We start from the raw sequence: 17,546 nt of genomic DNA, 5'->3' as shown, positions 1-17,546 counted from the left end.
ATTACAGTAATCTGCAAACTATTAGCATTTTTAGAAACCCTCTATTTTTCTAGATATTGATATACAGAAGCTGGTAAAAAAAATGAAAGACTCTTAAGGATAACATGGAGCTGGCATCATTTGTATTCGCAAGGCTGTGGTGCACAGTGGTATATCCAGTTGATTTTAAAAATATGTGGGTGCCCCTCTACAATCCACTTGACAAGGCCTGTGACTATATTACTAATATCCCTACTAAGGTAAATGACTGCACTGCTTTGTAAGACCACCCCAGACGTAGGTCCTGCTATCCAAATGCTCATTATACAAAATTTAATTTATCCAAACATGAGGAATTAGTCCTCAAACTTTGGTAGGCATGCCATAGATTCAGATATCTAAACCAGGGATCAGCAAACTTTTTCAGCAGGAGGCCGGTCCACTTTCCCTCAGCCCTTGTGGGGGGGCAGGCTATATTTTTTGGGGGAAAAGGAATGAATTCCTATCCCCACAAATAACCCAGAGATGCATTTTAAATAAAAGCACACATTCTACTCATGTAAAAACACCAGGCAGGCCCCACAAATAACCCAGAGATGCATTTTAAACAAAAGGACACATTCTACTCATGTAAAAACACGCTGATTTACGCACCATCCACGGGCCGGATTTAGAAGGCAATTGGGCCGGATCTGGCCCCCAGGCCTTAGTTTGCCTACCCAGGCTCTAAACCAGCCTTTCTCAACCTGTGGATCCCCAAATGTTGTTGAACTACAACTCCCATCACCCCTAGCTAGCAAGGCCAGAGCTCAGGGATGATGGGAGTTGTAGTCCAACAACATCTGGGGACGCACAGGTTGAGAACTGCTGGAAACAGTCATACATGTGTGTAAGACTACAAACAAACATTTCATTCATTCATTCATTCATTCTATGCCACCTTTCATCCAAAGATCACAGGGTCATTTACAACATAAAAAAAAAATACATACCAAAATAACAAACAAGAACAAGAACACTCCCACTGCCCAGTTTAAAAGGCTAATTTAAAAAAGGCCTGGGAAAAGAGGAATGTTTTTGTTTGGTGACTAAAGATATGTAATGAAGGTGTGAGATGAGCCTATCTGGGGAGAGCATTCCACAAGCAGGGAACCACCACAGGAAAGGCTCATTCTCATGTTACCACCCTCCAGACCATTTATGGAGGAGGCATATGAAAAAGGGGTGCCAAATGATGATTGCAGGATCCAGGTCAGTTCTTGAGGTATTGTGGTCCTGAGCCATTTAATCAGATCAATCAATCATTTTATTTGCATGCACCGTCTTTCCAAAGTTACAGCCGTGGTAAAGACTAAAGGAACCCCTGACCATTAGGTCCATTCGCGAACGACTCTGGGGTTGCGGTGCTCATCTTGCTTTATTGGCTGAGGGAGCTAGCATACAGCTTCCGGGTCATGTGGCCAGCATGTCTAAGCCGCTTCTGGCGAACCAGAGCAGCACACAGAAATGCCATTTACCTTCCCGCCGGAGCGGTACCTATTTATCTACTTGCATTTTGACATACTTTCAAGCTGCTAGGTTGGCAGGAGCTGGGACCGAGCAACGGGAGCTCACCCCGTCGTGGGGATTCGAACCGCTGACCTTCTGATCAGCAAACCCTAGGCTCAGTGGTTTAGACCATAGCGCTACCTGCGTCCCAACTTATAAAAAATACATAACTTCAAACATAACAAAAGTGGCCATAAACAGTAAAGAAAACATCAAAAACTACAGAACCAAATTGAACAAATTCCATTTAAATCATCAGATTCAAAATAAAGATATTTTTAAAAATCAACATTAACAACACCAACCACCACTCCTCAACAATACTCCAACCAAAGCTTCTGTTCAGCAGCCTCGGTGTTTGCAGAAGAAGTCAGTCAGGGCCTCAGCCTCCCAAGCATGTGGGGAAAGGCCTGCAAGGCAGGGAGCAGGTCTGCCAGGGCTCACAGCCCAGATGGCCTTGGCTTTATTGGTTGAAACTAGCACCTTGGGCCTGGAAGCTAATTGGCAGGCAGTGCAGTTGGGCCAGGACTGGCGTTATATGTTATATCTTGCACTGGTGAGCAACTTGGCTGCTGAATTCTGCACCAGCTGAAGTTTCTCAAACTGTCTGCAGAGGCAGCCCCACATATAACATGTTGCAGTAATCTAAGCTAGAAGTCACCCAGAAATAAGCAGCCTTAAACCAGGCTTAATTTTTGTGGGTTTTTTGGTCCACAGCAGCTGATTTACCAAAAACAATGATGGGAGGGAGGGGAAGATTGAACAAATAAGAGAGCATTTTTTTCTTTCCTTGTGTGCCTTTTGCAAGGTTTCAGGGGGTTTTCTTGAGTTTTTCCTGGGGTTTGAAATTCCATGTTTGGGAATGCATTATACATTTTCCGATAGGAATCAATGGAAATTGTTGACTCGTTATGCAAATGCTTGCCTAACAAACAATTTCCTGAAAAAACATTGTGTTTGGATAGTGACATGTATTTGCTAGGATGACTAGAATTTTGCACTTATGGGTTATTTTGCAAGGTTTGTGGACAAGGCGAGATGAGAGGAAATGATATATAGTGTTCACCTCATTGTGGTTTGCTTGCTAGCAGTCAGGGAGCATGATCCTACCCTGGTTTACTTGGAAACAAGTCACAATGAATTCCATTCTATTACCCTTTCCTTAGTAAATGCAAATAATAACTTTAGAAGAGGATTAGACAAATTCCTGGAGGCTACTGGGCTTGATGGCTATGTTCTACCCCCATTGTTGGAGGTGTTTTGCCCGTGAATACAAGTTGCTGCAAATTACAAGTGGAAAGAGTGCTGCTACACTCAAATCCTGCTTGAAGGCTTCCCATGGGCATATTGTTGGCCACTGTGAGAACAGGATGTCAGACTACTTTGGCGTTTGATCTGATCCAGCAGGGCTTTTTATTCTATTATTAAGCGATTCACTATTGTTTAGGTTATCACAAGATTTCTGCCTGGTGCTGGATGATGGTTTTAGTCCAGAAACATTTGGAGGGCACCAGGTTAAAGAAAGCTGGGTTGAGGCACTATTCTCTGCAGCTACTGTTTTTCATCTGTAAAAAAAACCCCTTAAGTTTTCTAGGCATTGTGCGGAAATGAAAAAAAGCCAGTTGGTCCCTGCCCGGAGGCTTACAACACAACTAAAAAAGATGGGAGAGTGAAAGGAAAGGGATGTAAGTAGATTCAGGTTCTATAGCTTCTCTTTTTACTTACCAGGATTGCCGTGCACCATGGCTGCTCCACTAGAATTTATTCCTATGTAACCAAGTAATCCTTTGCCACCTGTGATGCCTTGCCAGAGACCACAATATTGTTCTGTAAGTGTGTTTGTACTGTAGACTAAACACAACCTCACACATGAAAGTAGTCCTATTGATTGCAATGGTTCTATTTGAGATTATATAATGCTTAAGGCCATCCAGATTTAAATTTCCTGGCAATGCTCTATTTTTAGAACTATCTGGAGCACAAGATATCATGCTTATAAATAAACAGCTAAAAATATATTAATGGTTGAAAGGCAATAGGTATTTTTTCCTGGAGATTTATGAAGTGTTTTTAACACACACACACACACACACACACACACACACACAGAGAGAGAGAGAGAGAAGTAACAACAACCCTCCACCACCAACCCCCCCCCCCCCCCGTTCATAATTCACCAGCAGCTCCCACAAATGCACTTTACTTGTTTTTAAGGTTGTACATTTCATTACAAGTAGTTCAATATGCTCTCTAGCACATTTGCACTGAACTGCCTTGTTGGGTAAATGCATTTACATTGGCTTTGGAGAAGTCTGCAAATCTGATAACTATATATAGGGAGAAAAAGAAAAATGTTCTCCTTCTCTCATAGCATTAGGTTGAGGGGAGGGCCACCTAAAAAAAGAAAATTGTTTATCAGTAGGTTTGAGAACATAATCCAGGTACAGATCCAAACCGTATTTACTGTGTCCCCTCCATAACCAGTATTCAGGGTTGTGGTCAACTAGGTGCTGCTCAGAGTAGACCCACTGAAATTAATAAACCCAAGTTAGCAATGTCAGACTGAGACAGGGTAGCACTGAATACCACCTTTAAGCAGTTAACTCAAATGTCAGAGGAGATTCAAATGCTTATGTCTTCACTGCCATCTTTTCCTTTCCCTGGCCATTGTTCTTCCCCTTCCTCCCAAGGCAGGCACCCCCAACCTGCGGCCCTCCAGATGTTTTGGCCTACAACTCCCATGATCCCTAGCTAACAGGACCAGTGGCCAGGGAAGATGAGAATTGTAGTCCAAAACATCTGGAAGGCCAAAGGTTGGGGATGCCTATCCCAAGGAGAAGGCTGGTCCAGCCTTGGTTACCCAGGCTTGTCCAGCCTTGGTTACCCAGGCTTGTCCAGCCTTGGTTACCCAGTTGTTGTTAGGTTACAACTCCCATCACCTTTGACCATTGATCCCCGCACCAATTAATAATGATGAAGACAGGTGTACCTCATGATGGAGGGCATTCCGTTTCAGAGGGAACCACTGCTGAAATGACCCCGTCAAAAGTCAGAACCAAGTGGAGAGCCCCTGCTTTAAATATAATGCTTTTTTGTTCACAGACCTTTAGACTGAATTATTTCCTTTGTAATTCATGATTCCTCCCTCCCTGTGACACATACACAGACACACACACAGCAAAATATCACTGATGTAAAGGATATGTTTGATGCCAGGATTAGTGACTAGTGTTTTTGTTTTAGCTTTCTATGGATGCATTTTGCTTCATTTGTAACTACATCTACTATCAACGAACTGCCATTGTCTAGTGGCTAAGGGGGCAAATTTATAGGATTACCTAAGAATAACATGACTTAAAGGTAAAGGTAAATGGACCCTTGACCATTAGGTCCAGTCGTGGCCGACTCTGGGGTTGCGGTGCTCATCTCACTTCACTGGCCGAGGGAGCCGGCGTACAGCTTCCGGGTCATGCGGCCAGCATGACTAAGCCACTTCTGGCGAACCAGAGCAACACACGGAAACGCCGTTTACCTTTCCACCAGAGTGGTACCTATTTATCTATTTACACTTGATGTGCTTTTGAACTGCTAGGTTGGCAGGAGAATAACATGACTTACTCCTGGGTAAACATGCATTGGCTCAGGCTGTAATGACATAGCAAGCATTAACTTGAAGCAAGGATTATCTGAGCAGCTAATTCCATTCCGTTTGAGTCTTGCTGGCATCAACCATCAACCCATTCCATCACACTGCATCCCATTCTGACCCATTTTGTGCATCCTGTGTACATAGAATACACACTTTTTAATGCTCTTCCATGTATATGCCTGTAAAATGAACATTTTGCACTTTCTGCATCTCTTCCCACATCTCTTACGTAATTTTAGGCATGCTTTTTGCACTCATACCACAAACGCATTGCAAGGTCTGGAGAAGTGCACACTCTGACTGGGAGTTGTGTTCTGATCCACAAGCAAGTTCAGAAGCATAGGATCGGTCCACTGTGAAAAACGTGTCAAACAAATTCTTCCCCCAGCCCTATCATGGAGCCAGCACTGTCAAAGAATGTGAGCTGTGGGCCAATAAGCCTCCTAGACAAATCTAACAAAATAACAGCCTGCTGGACCAGAGCAATGGCCCATCTAGCCCACCATCCTGTTCTCACAATGGCCAACCAGATGTCTGTGGGAAAGTAGGGCCTGAGAACGTAAGACCTGAGCACAAGAGTATTGAAAAGCATTACTGTGTTATGTTTGGTGCATAGCCATTGTGCCTAGTAGCCACTGGTAGTCTTAGCCTCCATGAGTTTGTCCAATCCTCTTTAAAAATCATCCATGTTGGTGGCCATCACTACCCCCTGTGGGAGCAAGTTTCATAGTTAACTGTGCACTGTGTGAAGAATGATTTCTTTTTATCTGTCCTGAATTATCCACTATTCAGCTTCACTGGATGTCCATGAGATTTAGTGTTATGAAAGAGGCAGGAAAAACTTTTCTCTACCCACTTCCCCCACACCAAACATAATTTTATACACCTTTATCGTGTCACCTCTTACTCACCTTTCTCTAAACTAAAAAGCCCCAAATGCTGCCATCGTTTCTCATAGGAGAGTCACTCCCAACCCACTTGATTGTTTTAGCTGTCCTTTTCTAAACCTTTTCCAACTCTACAGTATCCCTAGCAAACTGAAGAGTCTGGTGAAGCAAGTTCCTTTTCCAGAAATAACAAGCAGGCCTGTGTTCTTATAATGGGGCCACCAGATAATTCTGTAACAATGCTTCATCTTGCATATTAACTTGTTTACCTGTTTTCCTTGTGCTGGAAAGATGTCTGTTAATGGCTTTTAAAGGCTTCAATCTAGCACTTGTAACTCTCCCAGCAATTACCAGCACATTTCCTGGTGAGAATAAGGTTTTTCTTAATCAGCAACTGTGAGTGGCGCACCATGAACCCTTCTGCATTCTCATATAATCTTTAATTAACTATTTTGATGTCTAAATGAGAAGATCAAACCCTTTTTGCTTCATGCCCCCGAGTGTGGATTATACTGTGTAACATTAGATCTGCAGAGATAAGGTTTTCTTTCCCCTATTGGGGACAAACTAGCAAAGGGATTATGAAGAGCTTGTGTCCTGGCCCTCACCGCCAGCTGAAGAACTCGAACTCTCAGCTCTATTTCTGCTAAAGGCTTTAATGCTCCAATCAGATTGCTACATAAGGCAAAGTACAGATTACCCAACGTTCAGCAGGCACACAAGAGGCTAAAATACATTGCTATCTATCCTACTGTACTGTTAGCATTATTACTGGGTAGTAAAGGTAAAAGACTCCTGAATGGTTAAGTCCAGTCAAAAGACTATGTGGTGCGGCACTCACCTTGCTTTTCAGGCCGAGGGAGCCGGCATTTGTCTGCAGACAGCTTTCTGAGTCATGTGGCTAGCATGACTAAACTACTGACACACAGAGGACCGTGACGAGTGCCAGAGCACACGGAAACACCATTTACCTTCCCGCTGCAGTGATACCTATTTATCTATTTGCATTGGTGTGCTTCTGAACTGCTGGGTTGGCAGAAGTTGGGACAGAGCAATGGGAGCTCACCCCATCGTGCGGATTCGAACCACCAACCTTCCGATCAGCAACCAAAGAGGCTCAGTGGTTTGAACCACAGCACCACCTGTATCCCTATTGGATAGTAGGGGTGTGCACAGGCTGCAAGATTCACCTTATGTCTGTATGTGTGACTAATGATTTTGTAATCTGTTTCTTAATCACTTTTTGCTCTTTCCACTTCAATCTGTGTTTTGAGTTCTGAGCTCCTCCTGCATAAAGGAAACAATGTGTTTCCCCATTCACTGTAATGGAGAATCTTACAATTGATTTTTTTTCCTTTTTGGCCAAAGTGGATGGCCTTTATAGGCACAAGAGACCTCCAGAATGCCAAATTGCAGACAGACAGGTCTAGCAGCTGTTTGTGGGGAAAGCGTTTCACATTCCTGACTACTCCTTTGGGGTGGGGATGAGGTTTTTCTTTCTTTCTTATTGTAAAATAATTAAGAGGTGACCAAGTATTTGTATTTTTGCTTGTACACTTTTTAAAAACTTTGCAGCTTCATATCAGCTGTCCTTTGTGATTGTCTCCTCTTGATAGACTTTACAGGACCCCAATAGCTCAGGATTGCATAAAGGGTTTAATTTTCTCAGCATCCCTGCAGAGCAGCTTAGACTGATAGTGACTGGCTTCAGGTTGTCCAGTGAGCACTTATTGCTGAGTGCGGATTTGAGCTCATGTCTGCTTTTGCAGCCCTAGGCCTGTAACCAGTGTTAGTCAAACTCAGAGTAGAAAATTAATGAACCATTTATATTAACTTCAATGGGTCTACTCTGAGTAGGGCTAGCATTGAATACCACCCCTAATTTGATTCTCTAACCATTACATCATACAACATTTAATTAGTTTACTGGTCAGGTATCAATGAGTATTTGAAACCTTACTGGTAAGCGCTACCTTACTTCCTCATTCAGCCCACCTCTCTTCCTCTCTCCATACATTTCATAGACTCTAAAAGGAACACAAGTCTTTAGCAGCTCAGGAGTGCTGAATTCTAAAACTTGTATGTTGTTTTCAAGGTTTTAAGTGACAGATAAACAAAGCTGTGTGTCTGCTGAGATGCTAATGTTGCAGCCCTTGTGTACTCAACTCTGTGTGATGCATTTGTGACTTAAGTTAGTTAATGTACAGCATAATAATTTAGGGCCCACGCTCTTTCTTTTATGTGGTGCACCATTAACATCATAGGAGTTATGCTTCTGAATTAAGAGGATAATAGACCCCTTATTTTCTAAGCCACTAGCTTCCTGGTGGTGTTTATTATTTAGAAACTTGCCTTTCACACATCCCTAGGAGACTTTTCAGACCTGGCTATGCCTTAATGCTGAGCAAAACACTTGGCCACCCTCTGCAAGTCTTCCCATCTAGAAGCTGCAGAAAGAGCAGCAACTTTTTAAAATGCAAAATATTTAGGAGATAAAACAAATGGTAAAGTGTGAGAACTCCCATGTCAGATAATGGTTGGTTGCAGAACAAATTTTATGGAATCACTTGGAGTGGGGAAAGTAGAACCCCGTTAAATGGTCACAGGCAGGTATGCAGTATGCACACTCTAGAGTGGAAGACTTCTCACAGAGAGCACAAGTAATATGCAATCTTTTGCACACTTACTGATGGAAAGTTCAGCTGAATTCAATATGACTTGCTTGCAGACATATGCATAGAATTGGTCTGTACACTGGCTGTGCAGGCTAGGTCAGAGGTGGAAAACCAGATGCTGTTCAACTTCAGCTCCCTGCAAACCAAGCCCACATAAGCAATAGTTAGGAATGACAGGAGCTGTCCAGCAGCACCTACACGGCCCCTTGCCCTCAATCCCTGCTTGAAAGAATAGTTGCTGGGGTTTTGCATCTTGTATGAGGGAGCTGTCCAATTGCTGAATTCCTCTGTCTCAAGAGACAATGGAGTTCATCTCTGGGGTGGAGTCAAACCATTTGGCACCTGCTTGGCTGAAGGAATTGCCAGAAGGGGGTGTAAAAGGTGCCGTTAAATTGTCTTGGGGACTCCACTCCAGATTTCTGTGGGGTTTACTCCTCAACCTTTATTCTCCTGCAGATATCCCACAAGGCAGCAGAGGTCTAGGATCAGTTTTCCTTCTCCTAGATGGGCTCCCTTCCCAGGTTAGGGTGATGAGCACCATCTGCCCCTCACTTCCCTCTGCAGCATGTACAGAAACCACCTTCTTGACTGCTGGACCCACTATTGGTCTGCTCAATCCACCAGAGCCTGTATTCACATGCAAGAGAATTTCCTAACTCACCAGTGATTTGAGACCCATTAGCTACAATCACCTGGTTTAGCTGGCCATTCGAAGCTGTTTCCCTGGGTGTGGCCACTGTCACATGCTGATAGCTTCTAGGAGCCACAAGTGAGAGCTGAGTGCAGGGTGGGGACAAGAGGTAGTTGAAATATAAAGATTTAATTCCTGTGAAGCTACTCAAAGTCAAGAATATATATATATATTGTAAAAAATAAATAAATGAAAGAGAATTGTTAGCTGCCCAGTACAACCAATACAAAGATGTGGCAGAATTATGTGCCTCCGACTGGAGGCTAATTGGGAAGCAGCAATGTCAGAACAGTGAATCACATGGCGATCCAACAGGCAACCTCCTCCACAAGGGATATTTTATGATTGCACAATCTTTCAATTTATTCATTTCTCAAGGCACCAACACTGGTTCCCCCACTGAAGTAAGGGATTGCCTTTACCCAAGTGACTAGTTCCATTTAATTCCCCTGTGATTATTCATGACTAGTAACTACTCTCACACCTGAATATTTACAGAACTAGGAATTAAGTATAATTTTCTAGGTTTATAATTAAACAACGGAGGGAAAAATCACTGAAAATTGTATGCATTTACAGTCCTGCTAACTGGTGGTGGTGGGAGGTTTGATTTTATGCTTTTGTACAGATGAAAGAAAATAAAGGAAGATTATTCATTAGTTTGTATTTATCTTTCATAATTTCCTAAAGTTTCTTTTAAGTTACTTTATATTTCACTAACTGTGACCCAACTAAAGTCCAGATTCTGGCTGTGTATAGAAATAGCTTTCTCTCCTCCCCTCTTCAGAGCCAAGTTGGAAGTGCCTTCACTCCTACTTTCAAACCATGTAATTGGATGGCTTCCACAAAATCCCTGCTCCAAAAGAGGATTGCCACTACCTGCTCCCAGACTGCTCCTGTGCCACACAACAGAAATTAAGCAGGTGCAGGGTTTTTTCCATCACTTTAATCTCCATGCCTGCAAAAACACAACTATGTGCCAGGCTACTGTTAGCAGTGAGCTACTAAAACTGCTGCTGCCAAACCTCCAGAGGTTTTGGGCTAAAGCTCCCATCAACCCCAGGTCTGGGGCTGATGGGAGTTGTAGTCCTAAGCATCTGGAAGGTACTAGGTTGGCAAAAGGGTGTTCTAAAAAGGAGGCGCCTTTACATCAAAGGTGCTCTTAGTTGACACATGCACACAACCCCTGCCCACCCACATGAAACCAAAAGTGCTTTTCAGCCTCAGCGCAGCTACTATTGTCAACTTGTGAATGTTGTTAGGTAAGGGCAGATAAACAGATAAAATGTAATAGATCAACAACAGTGCAGACTTATAATACCCCGCCTTCCTCTAATAAATGTTGGGAGATTCACCGCTCTCCTCTCGTATGTTGGGGGGGGGGGACGGCAATAAACTCCATAAGAGTTGAGCCAGGATGACTTACGCCCATCTCCCGGACCCTTATAGGCTTTTCTCGAATCTAAGTGTCCTGTGAACACGCTAAGCATCGGGACGTTTGTGTCTTGGTAGAAAATGCCTACATATCGCATAAAGGTCGGGTGAGGGGACGGGGTTATCCTCTAACCCCCCCCCCCCCAACAAATCTACCCTCCACGCTGTAGTGCTGTTGTTGATGATGATCGTGGGTTCTCCTTCCCAACTCCCCTGCCAATAAAACCTCGCTTCCCCCCAAATCCATCTACCCACACTTGTAGTTGCGAGACGCAGATGCCGGGATCTTAACTCCCCACCGGAGAGAATCGGCTACACGCTTCCTCGGGAGTAAAGCCCAGTGATCGAAAGGGGGGGGATTTACATCCGAGTAAACATGCGCACAGCCGATCCGGTGGCAGGCAGGCTGCAGAAGCGGCGGCGGGAGGAAGAGAAGAGGCAGGCGACACTTACGCCACCCTCCTTGGGTGCGGAAGGTGCTGCGATCCGCGCCGCTCCTTCAGCTGGGCAGGTTCTCCACCCCGCTGGCTTTGCGATTTCTCCCCACCCCCCACCCTCGCGCGTGGGCTGTGCTAAAAGCCGCGCAGATCTCGCAGCAGCCGCCTCCGCCTCCACACACACTTCATCATCTATCTCCCCAGCCCCCCCCCCTTTGAAGGTCACCTCCCTCTCCGAGCCACTTCGCAGCGCAGGCTTGGGCGGGGGGGGGGGGAAGAGGGGGAGAGAGAGAGAGAGAAAAGAGCCGCCACAACAGCAGCGCCTCCCTTCTTCTCCCTATTTCGCCGGGCCAAAGTCAGCTCTTCTCTCAGCTGGGAATCCCACCCCCCTCCCCTCAGTCAATCTAACACACACACACCCCCCCTCCAGCCTCGGAGGAGCCACGCGCGGACGCCGACTCGGCACGCGCCGCCCTCGGCTCCAAAAGGCGCGCGCTCTCGTTCTCTCCCTGTCTCCCCGCAGCTTTGCCAGCTGCTTTCGTCACGGGGGTGGTTTTTTAAAAAAAAAATGGAGAGAGAGGGGTGCTAGTTACGACTTCCGAAGGAAGGGAATTGCCTGAACGACCAGGAAGGAGGTGGTGGGGGGGATGCATGCTGTTTAAATAATTCTCCAGTCCAGCCAGGTGTTTCTCGACGGCTCCTCAGTAGCTTCTTCAGGTGCCGACCCCCCCCCCCCACACGCGCACGCGCGCACCCGCGCGCCACCGTCCCAAGCTCCGCAGTCCTCTCGGCTATCCTCTCTCGCCTCAGAAAAAGAGTATTTTCTTTTTTTTTTGCGAGGGGGGAGGGGGACAACCGCGCGTGCGCGCAGACTAGGCGGCAGCTTGGCGGCTCCTGCTGCGCCTCAGAGTGCGTTGCTCTTTCGTATTTTATTATTATTGTTACTGTTATTATTATTATTACTAACGGGCTTTTTATTTGGCGCCCAATCTCGCGCACCCAAGCGCAGCTCTCTTTCTCCTCCTCTCCTTCGTTCCACTTCGCGAGCGGCCGAACAGAGCGAGGCGAGCGAGCGAGGCGAGCGAGCGAAGTTTTCTCCTTCCCCTCAAAGAACGCGGGAAAAAGCTCTCGCGCGCCGTCGAGGAGGAAGAGAAGCCACTGAGGGGAAGCGCCTGAGAAGTCGGCGCTTCGCCTTCCTGAGGGAGGAGGGGAAAGGCGAGAAGCGCTGCCCTGCGCCCCCTCAGGCCCTCCTCCGCCTCGCCTGAGTTAGACTCTCGGCCCGGCAAGCGAAGGGCGCCAACTTTCTTCTCGCCCATCTTCAACTCTACTCAGCCAACGAATCTGGACGCGACGGGAGGACAGAGAGCGGGAGAGAAGATCCCGGAGAACTTATTGGGGGGCCCGCGCTTCTCTGTATGGTAGGTGGAAATGGGCCCCTGGCTGGCGAGGGCTTGGGGAGAGGCAGATTGGCCTCAATTTCATTTTAAGAGAGGGCGGGGCAGGGGGCGGGGCAAGGGCTGGTTGACCAATGGCGAGCCAGGTGTTGCGCTTTCTCTTCCTCCCCGCCCACTTAGCCCATCGCAGCTTGTGGCTAAATGAGATAGTAGTAAGGAACTTCTTCCAGAGGTTTCTATCTGTTGCCAGTATTCTTTCCAAGGAGGTGTCTGGGAGTGGGGGTGGGCCACCCTTCCCAACTCCCATCCTCATCAGTGATTTTAGGCCAGATGTGATTCTTTTTTTTTCTGTGATAGCTACCATGTATACATAATAACCAGATGTTCTGATGCATAAGCATCAGCACTGTCATTTTAAACCTTTATATATATATAGAAAATGCCTTTGAACCTTATGGTGACTTTGTGCTGCTTAGGAGTACTTTGCTCCAAGGTATATGTAGCCTTGCTTTACATTTCCCACCTCATCCCTTCCATTATCTGTGGTAGAGTTATACTGGTTCCCCCTGCCCCCAAAGTTCTGGAAACACACTATGCTTTTGTGTGGAAGTTCTGGTTGGTAGTTAACATAGATGCTGAAAGGACAGGCACAGCTGAGAACTCTTCAGTCCTGTTGATATTTGTGGAAGCTTTTATAAGCACATGCTTTATTCTTTCATGGCAATACTGTATCACTGAGATTTTAAAGAGCTGCTTACCTTTGGTTGGCTGAGTACATTGTTAATTTTTTTTGAAACAGAAGACATGGGCAAGGGAAGGAGCAGGGATTGGCATGGTGTCCCTGAAGGAGATGGCTTTTAAATTCGGGAGGGAGGTTCTATTTACATACTGTCTTGGTAATAAATCAGCATTTATTTATTTATTTTGCCTGCCTCGATGTAGGAGTTTGGGAGAGCTGTTTATGCTATTTATGCTGGGGGCATGTAGAGATAAATGTGTGTGGGAAGATATGATAATAAGGATGAGCAGTTGCACACTTGGGTGCAGGACCACAAACAGGAAATAAAAATGTATGAAAATGCAGTAATGCATCAATTATTGTAAAGTCCTGTGCATTCGATTAAATGCATGGCATATTCTTTATAAGCATGTACCAAGGGATGCATAGCTAGTTTCCAACTGCACATATGCTGATCTCTGAAAGGGAAGATGTAGTAAAAATATATGTTCCCAAAATTGTTCCAATGTGGTGTGTGTGAAAAACAGTTCATATTTCTTAAAATAAATCTAGACCATTTTTTGAAAGAAAAAAAAAATCAGAAGCGATTTTAGCAGCTGCATGGAACTGCTGCTCTCTAGCTTCCCCCTAGAAATTGTATCTAAGTATAAAAGCTTTCAATAAATACTGCTGTAGCAGACCTTTTTTCATCTTGTTCCTGCTTCCTAGCCATTTTTCTTTATATGTTCACATTACAAGTTGAAATGATACTATATAAACTACAGATTACAATTCATCCCAGGTTTACTTCTTTGGCAGAGAGGCATGAGTTTTGTGGTGTGACAAATGAAACCTTTGTAGAAGCAAGCACTACAGAGAATGTTTGTTTCCATGGCAGGCTGTTATTCAGACAACTGCTGAAACATGTTTGACATAAATATTGACCTTTAAAGAAACATATTCAAACATGTAGAGCATGCGGCTTGGCTCAAATTAAATGTTGATCATTACATTTACAGTTCAGGATAACCAAAATTCCCCACATTTACTAAGAGCATGATCCAGTCAAAGCTAAACTCTGACAAGTTCCACTGAGTTCAATGGGAGAGGCTAGCAAATCTTTAAACCTCTCATGCAAGAGCCACATGGAACTTAAGTGTGCTCTAATGCGGCTGGATCATGCCCAAAGTTTTATGTTCATAGATATAGAAAGATCACTAAATGTTTTGTAATGTAATGGAGAATTCTGAACACACTGTGTTTGTTTACACACACACGGTTTTTTATTTTGTTTAGTTCTTAGTGTTGCTGCTTTGACAATAAAAATATATACACAGGACAGAAACTGAATGAAGAAACATTTCAAAACCCTGAACAAATTCATGATTGACTATGGAGTGATTTCTATGCTTGTTTGCTTTGACGCACCCATTGAACATGGTATTTGTCTAGAACTCTGTTACCCCAGCCATACAGTGTGAGCTCTAAGTCCTCTGCTCCAAGTCAGCCTTCTTAGGTAAACCAGCTTTCTTTCAGCATTAGAGACTCTCCATCTGCAATAAGGAGATAATAATAATACCAGTCATTTCTACCAGGCTGTTGTAAGCACTCCTATTAAATTAAGGTTAGGGAAATCCTGACCCCACTTACCTGGGAGGAAGCCCTGTTGAATCCAGTAGGACTTACTTTGAAATGTAATGGGTTAGGTTTGCAGCCTCAGTGTTCTAAATACTTGAAATATTCCATGTAGTTGCTAAAATGTCATTACTTGGATGTTTAAAAGATCAAGGGCCATCTAGTACATATTATGGGCATCTAATTTTGGAAGTTGTTATACCACAGAATCGAACACTGTACAGAGATATGTCAAAGAAATAGGTGGAACTGAATTTTTATTTATTAAGAATGCTACTTGCCTCTTGGTTAACAAAACTACCTCCCCTCCCAATAGGTTGCTGCATATTTATTGTTGCTCAGTTTTTCTGATTATTTTAATTTGAATTGTTGATAGTTTTTTGGGAAGCTTCTGGCACAAGGTTAGCTGTACCTAAGGGTCTTTTGGGGGTGGGGGTGGGGAGCATTTTATTTTAGAAGCCTGATGGTAAAGTCCTGTGCATGTCTGCTCAAGTAAGCACCATTGAGTTAAATGTGACTTTCTCCCAGGAAACTGTTCATAGGACTGAAATCTTAAGTCTACATAGGATAGAATGGTAAACATTTCAAGAAATCACTTATCACTTCAGTAGGGACATGTTAATGCGCTCTCTTGAAGTATTTACAGGCAAGACTTCTGCTGCAAACAATTGCTTCTGCTAAACTGAACACATATGAATAATTTTGCAATTTTCGGGAATAAAGGCAAATACGCTGTGCTGTATAAGAGCACCATTTCTAGTAGATACGCAGTTGATAGAGTTAAGATCTAGAATAACTTAAATGAGCAACATTTCACTGCCAGTTTTTGCTTCACTACAATGGAAGTTGTTATTGTGCATTGCAATGCTGCAAATAAAATAAACTGGATTGGGTAACACATGATGTTACAAAATAACACAACTAATTCATACTTAGTTACAAATGGAAATAAAGTAGTGACATACAATTTAATCTATGCATTCCATTAACAGTTCATTTGCAACTTTGCATCACCAAACTGATTACATTTTCACCCCATCTTTCCTTGAAGCAGCTTGGGGAGCTTCCTTGCTGAGTGAGGGCTATCATCAGGTGCTTCTCTGAGGCTCAGTCCACCCAACTGGCTTTGCATTGGAACCTTAGGGAAAAATGTTTTCTAAAGCAACCACTGGGCAGTATTTATGAACCACAAAAGGCTTGAAGAGAGCATTCTTGGGGATGAGCCACTTTTAATAGCAAGCTTGAGTGGCCTGTGGTTTGCATCAATAGCCTGTTAAAGTGTTCCTTTTGTAACATACTTGGCTCTAATGTTGCTAAGGCTGCAGTCATATAAACAAACTGAGGGTAAATGCAACTGAACACAGTGAGACACACTTCATGCAAATGCAGCCAGGCGTGGAGCACCCCAAAATGTTTTTTTTGATAGTTTTATAGCTTGTACCATTGCTCCTCTACCACAGCAAAACCTTACCATGATGTTCTCGGTCCGAACTACATTTACTTGCAAGTGAATGCAATATAAACAGTACATTTTCAGCAGTGGTGAAATGGACTGAATGCATCCAGACATGAAGAAGTATGATAAGGTTTAGCTGTAGTAAGGGAATCATACTGTAAACTGTAAGTTATAAAACTTTCAAAATCATATTTGAGAATCAAAAAGTTTTTCCAAAAAGAAAACAGACTGACAACTGCCCTAAAACTAAAGCTCTGCTCTTTCTCTCCCAGCTTCGTGGGAGGAGATTGTAGATGCCCAGTGGGCACTCAGGATTCAGAAGTATTTCTCTTTATTATTGCTGGCTGCTTTAGAACAAGAGGCAGAAGTAATGCTAATTGACTCTGTTTAAAAATGTGAAGTGTGTGCGCAATAGGGATGTTTCTGTTTCGAGCTGCACACATCAGTGCTGTTTCCACTCTTCTTCAGTTTGATTTTTGCCAGATACAGTACTATGTTATTTGTCTTGCTGTGTACTATTTAATGTAAGTAATGCAACTTGCTTCACTATTTACTTAGCTTATGCAAGTTACATTCATTCCAGTGCAATCTTAAAACAATGTAGAAAAAGGTAATTGATTATGTATCATTTGCAAACTTAAAAAAAAGGAATTAATACCCATTATATTTGCTTGACTGAGTTTTACTCCTGAACACAGACAAACAGTTTCTACTTCCTTCTGTGTTTTTATCAGAATTTTCCTCTCTCTGTGTGTGTCTCTGTGGATATGGACACACACATATCACTCTTCTAAGAAGTTTGTATTGTATTTTTATAATGTTGACATGTTTGCTGCTCTGGGCTTCTTTGGAGGAAGGGTGGGATATATATTTAATAAATAGTAACATACACACAGAGAGAGATACAATGTTTGTACAAGTGAAAAATAGAATATATTGATCTGCTGCTGTGATATAAAAATAAATATTCATGTTACAGACATTTATGGGCAAGTCAGTCCTTTTAAAGTACCAGTAGACCCAGAGCTGCAATTTAGAGATAT

General features: G+C 43.7%; 1 protein-coding gene across 20 annotated transcripts in view; it reads left to right on the top strand.

The window, feature by feature from the left end:
- The window catches only part of RBFOX1 (RNA binding fox-1 homolog 1), a 1,485,186-nt gene that overhangs the window by 475,746 nt on the left and 991,894 nt on the right, over positions 1–17,546 (top strand). For 2 of the 20 annotated variants that reach the window (XM_079952533.1, XM_079952529.1), the window contains exon 1: positions 11,591–12,718. The exons of 17 other annotated variants lie outside the window; for them this stretch is intronic. In XM_079952533.1, the coding sequence (XP_079808659.1) occupies positions 12,716–12,718 (3 nt within the window). In that variant the 5' untranslated portion in view covers positions 11,591–12,715. Of the gene's footprint in view, positions 1–11,589; positions 12,719–17,546 lie in introns of those variants that run through there. One more of the 20 variants, XM_079952538.1, reaches the window with a different exon arrangement.

The sequence above is a fragment of the Podarcis cretensis genome (genome assembly GCF_951804945.1).
Source record: "Podarcis cretensis genome assembly, chromosome: 14".
NCBI classification, from domain to species: domain Eukaryota; kingdom Metazoa; phylum Chordata; class Lepidosauria; order Squamata; family Lacertidae; genus Podarcis; species Podarcis cretensis.
This window is presented reverse-complemented; position numbering and strand designations above follow the sequence as displayed.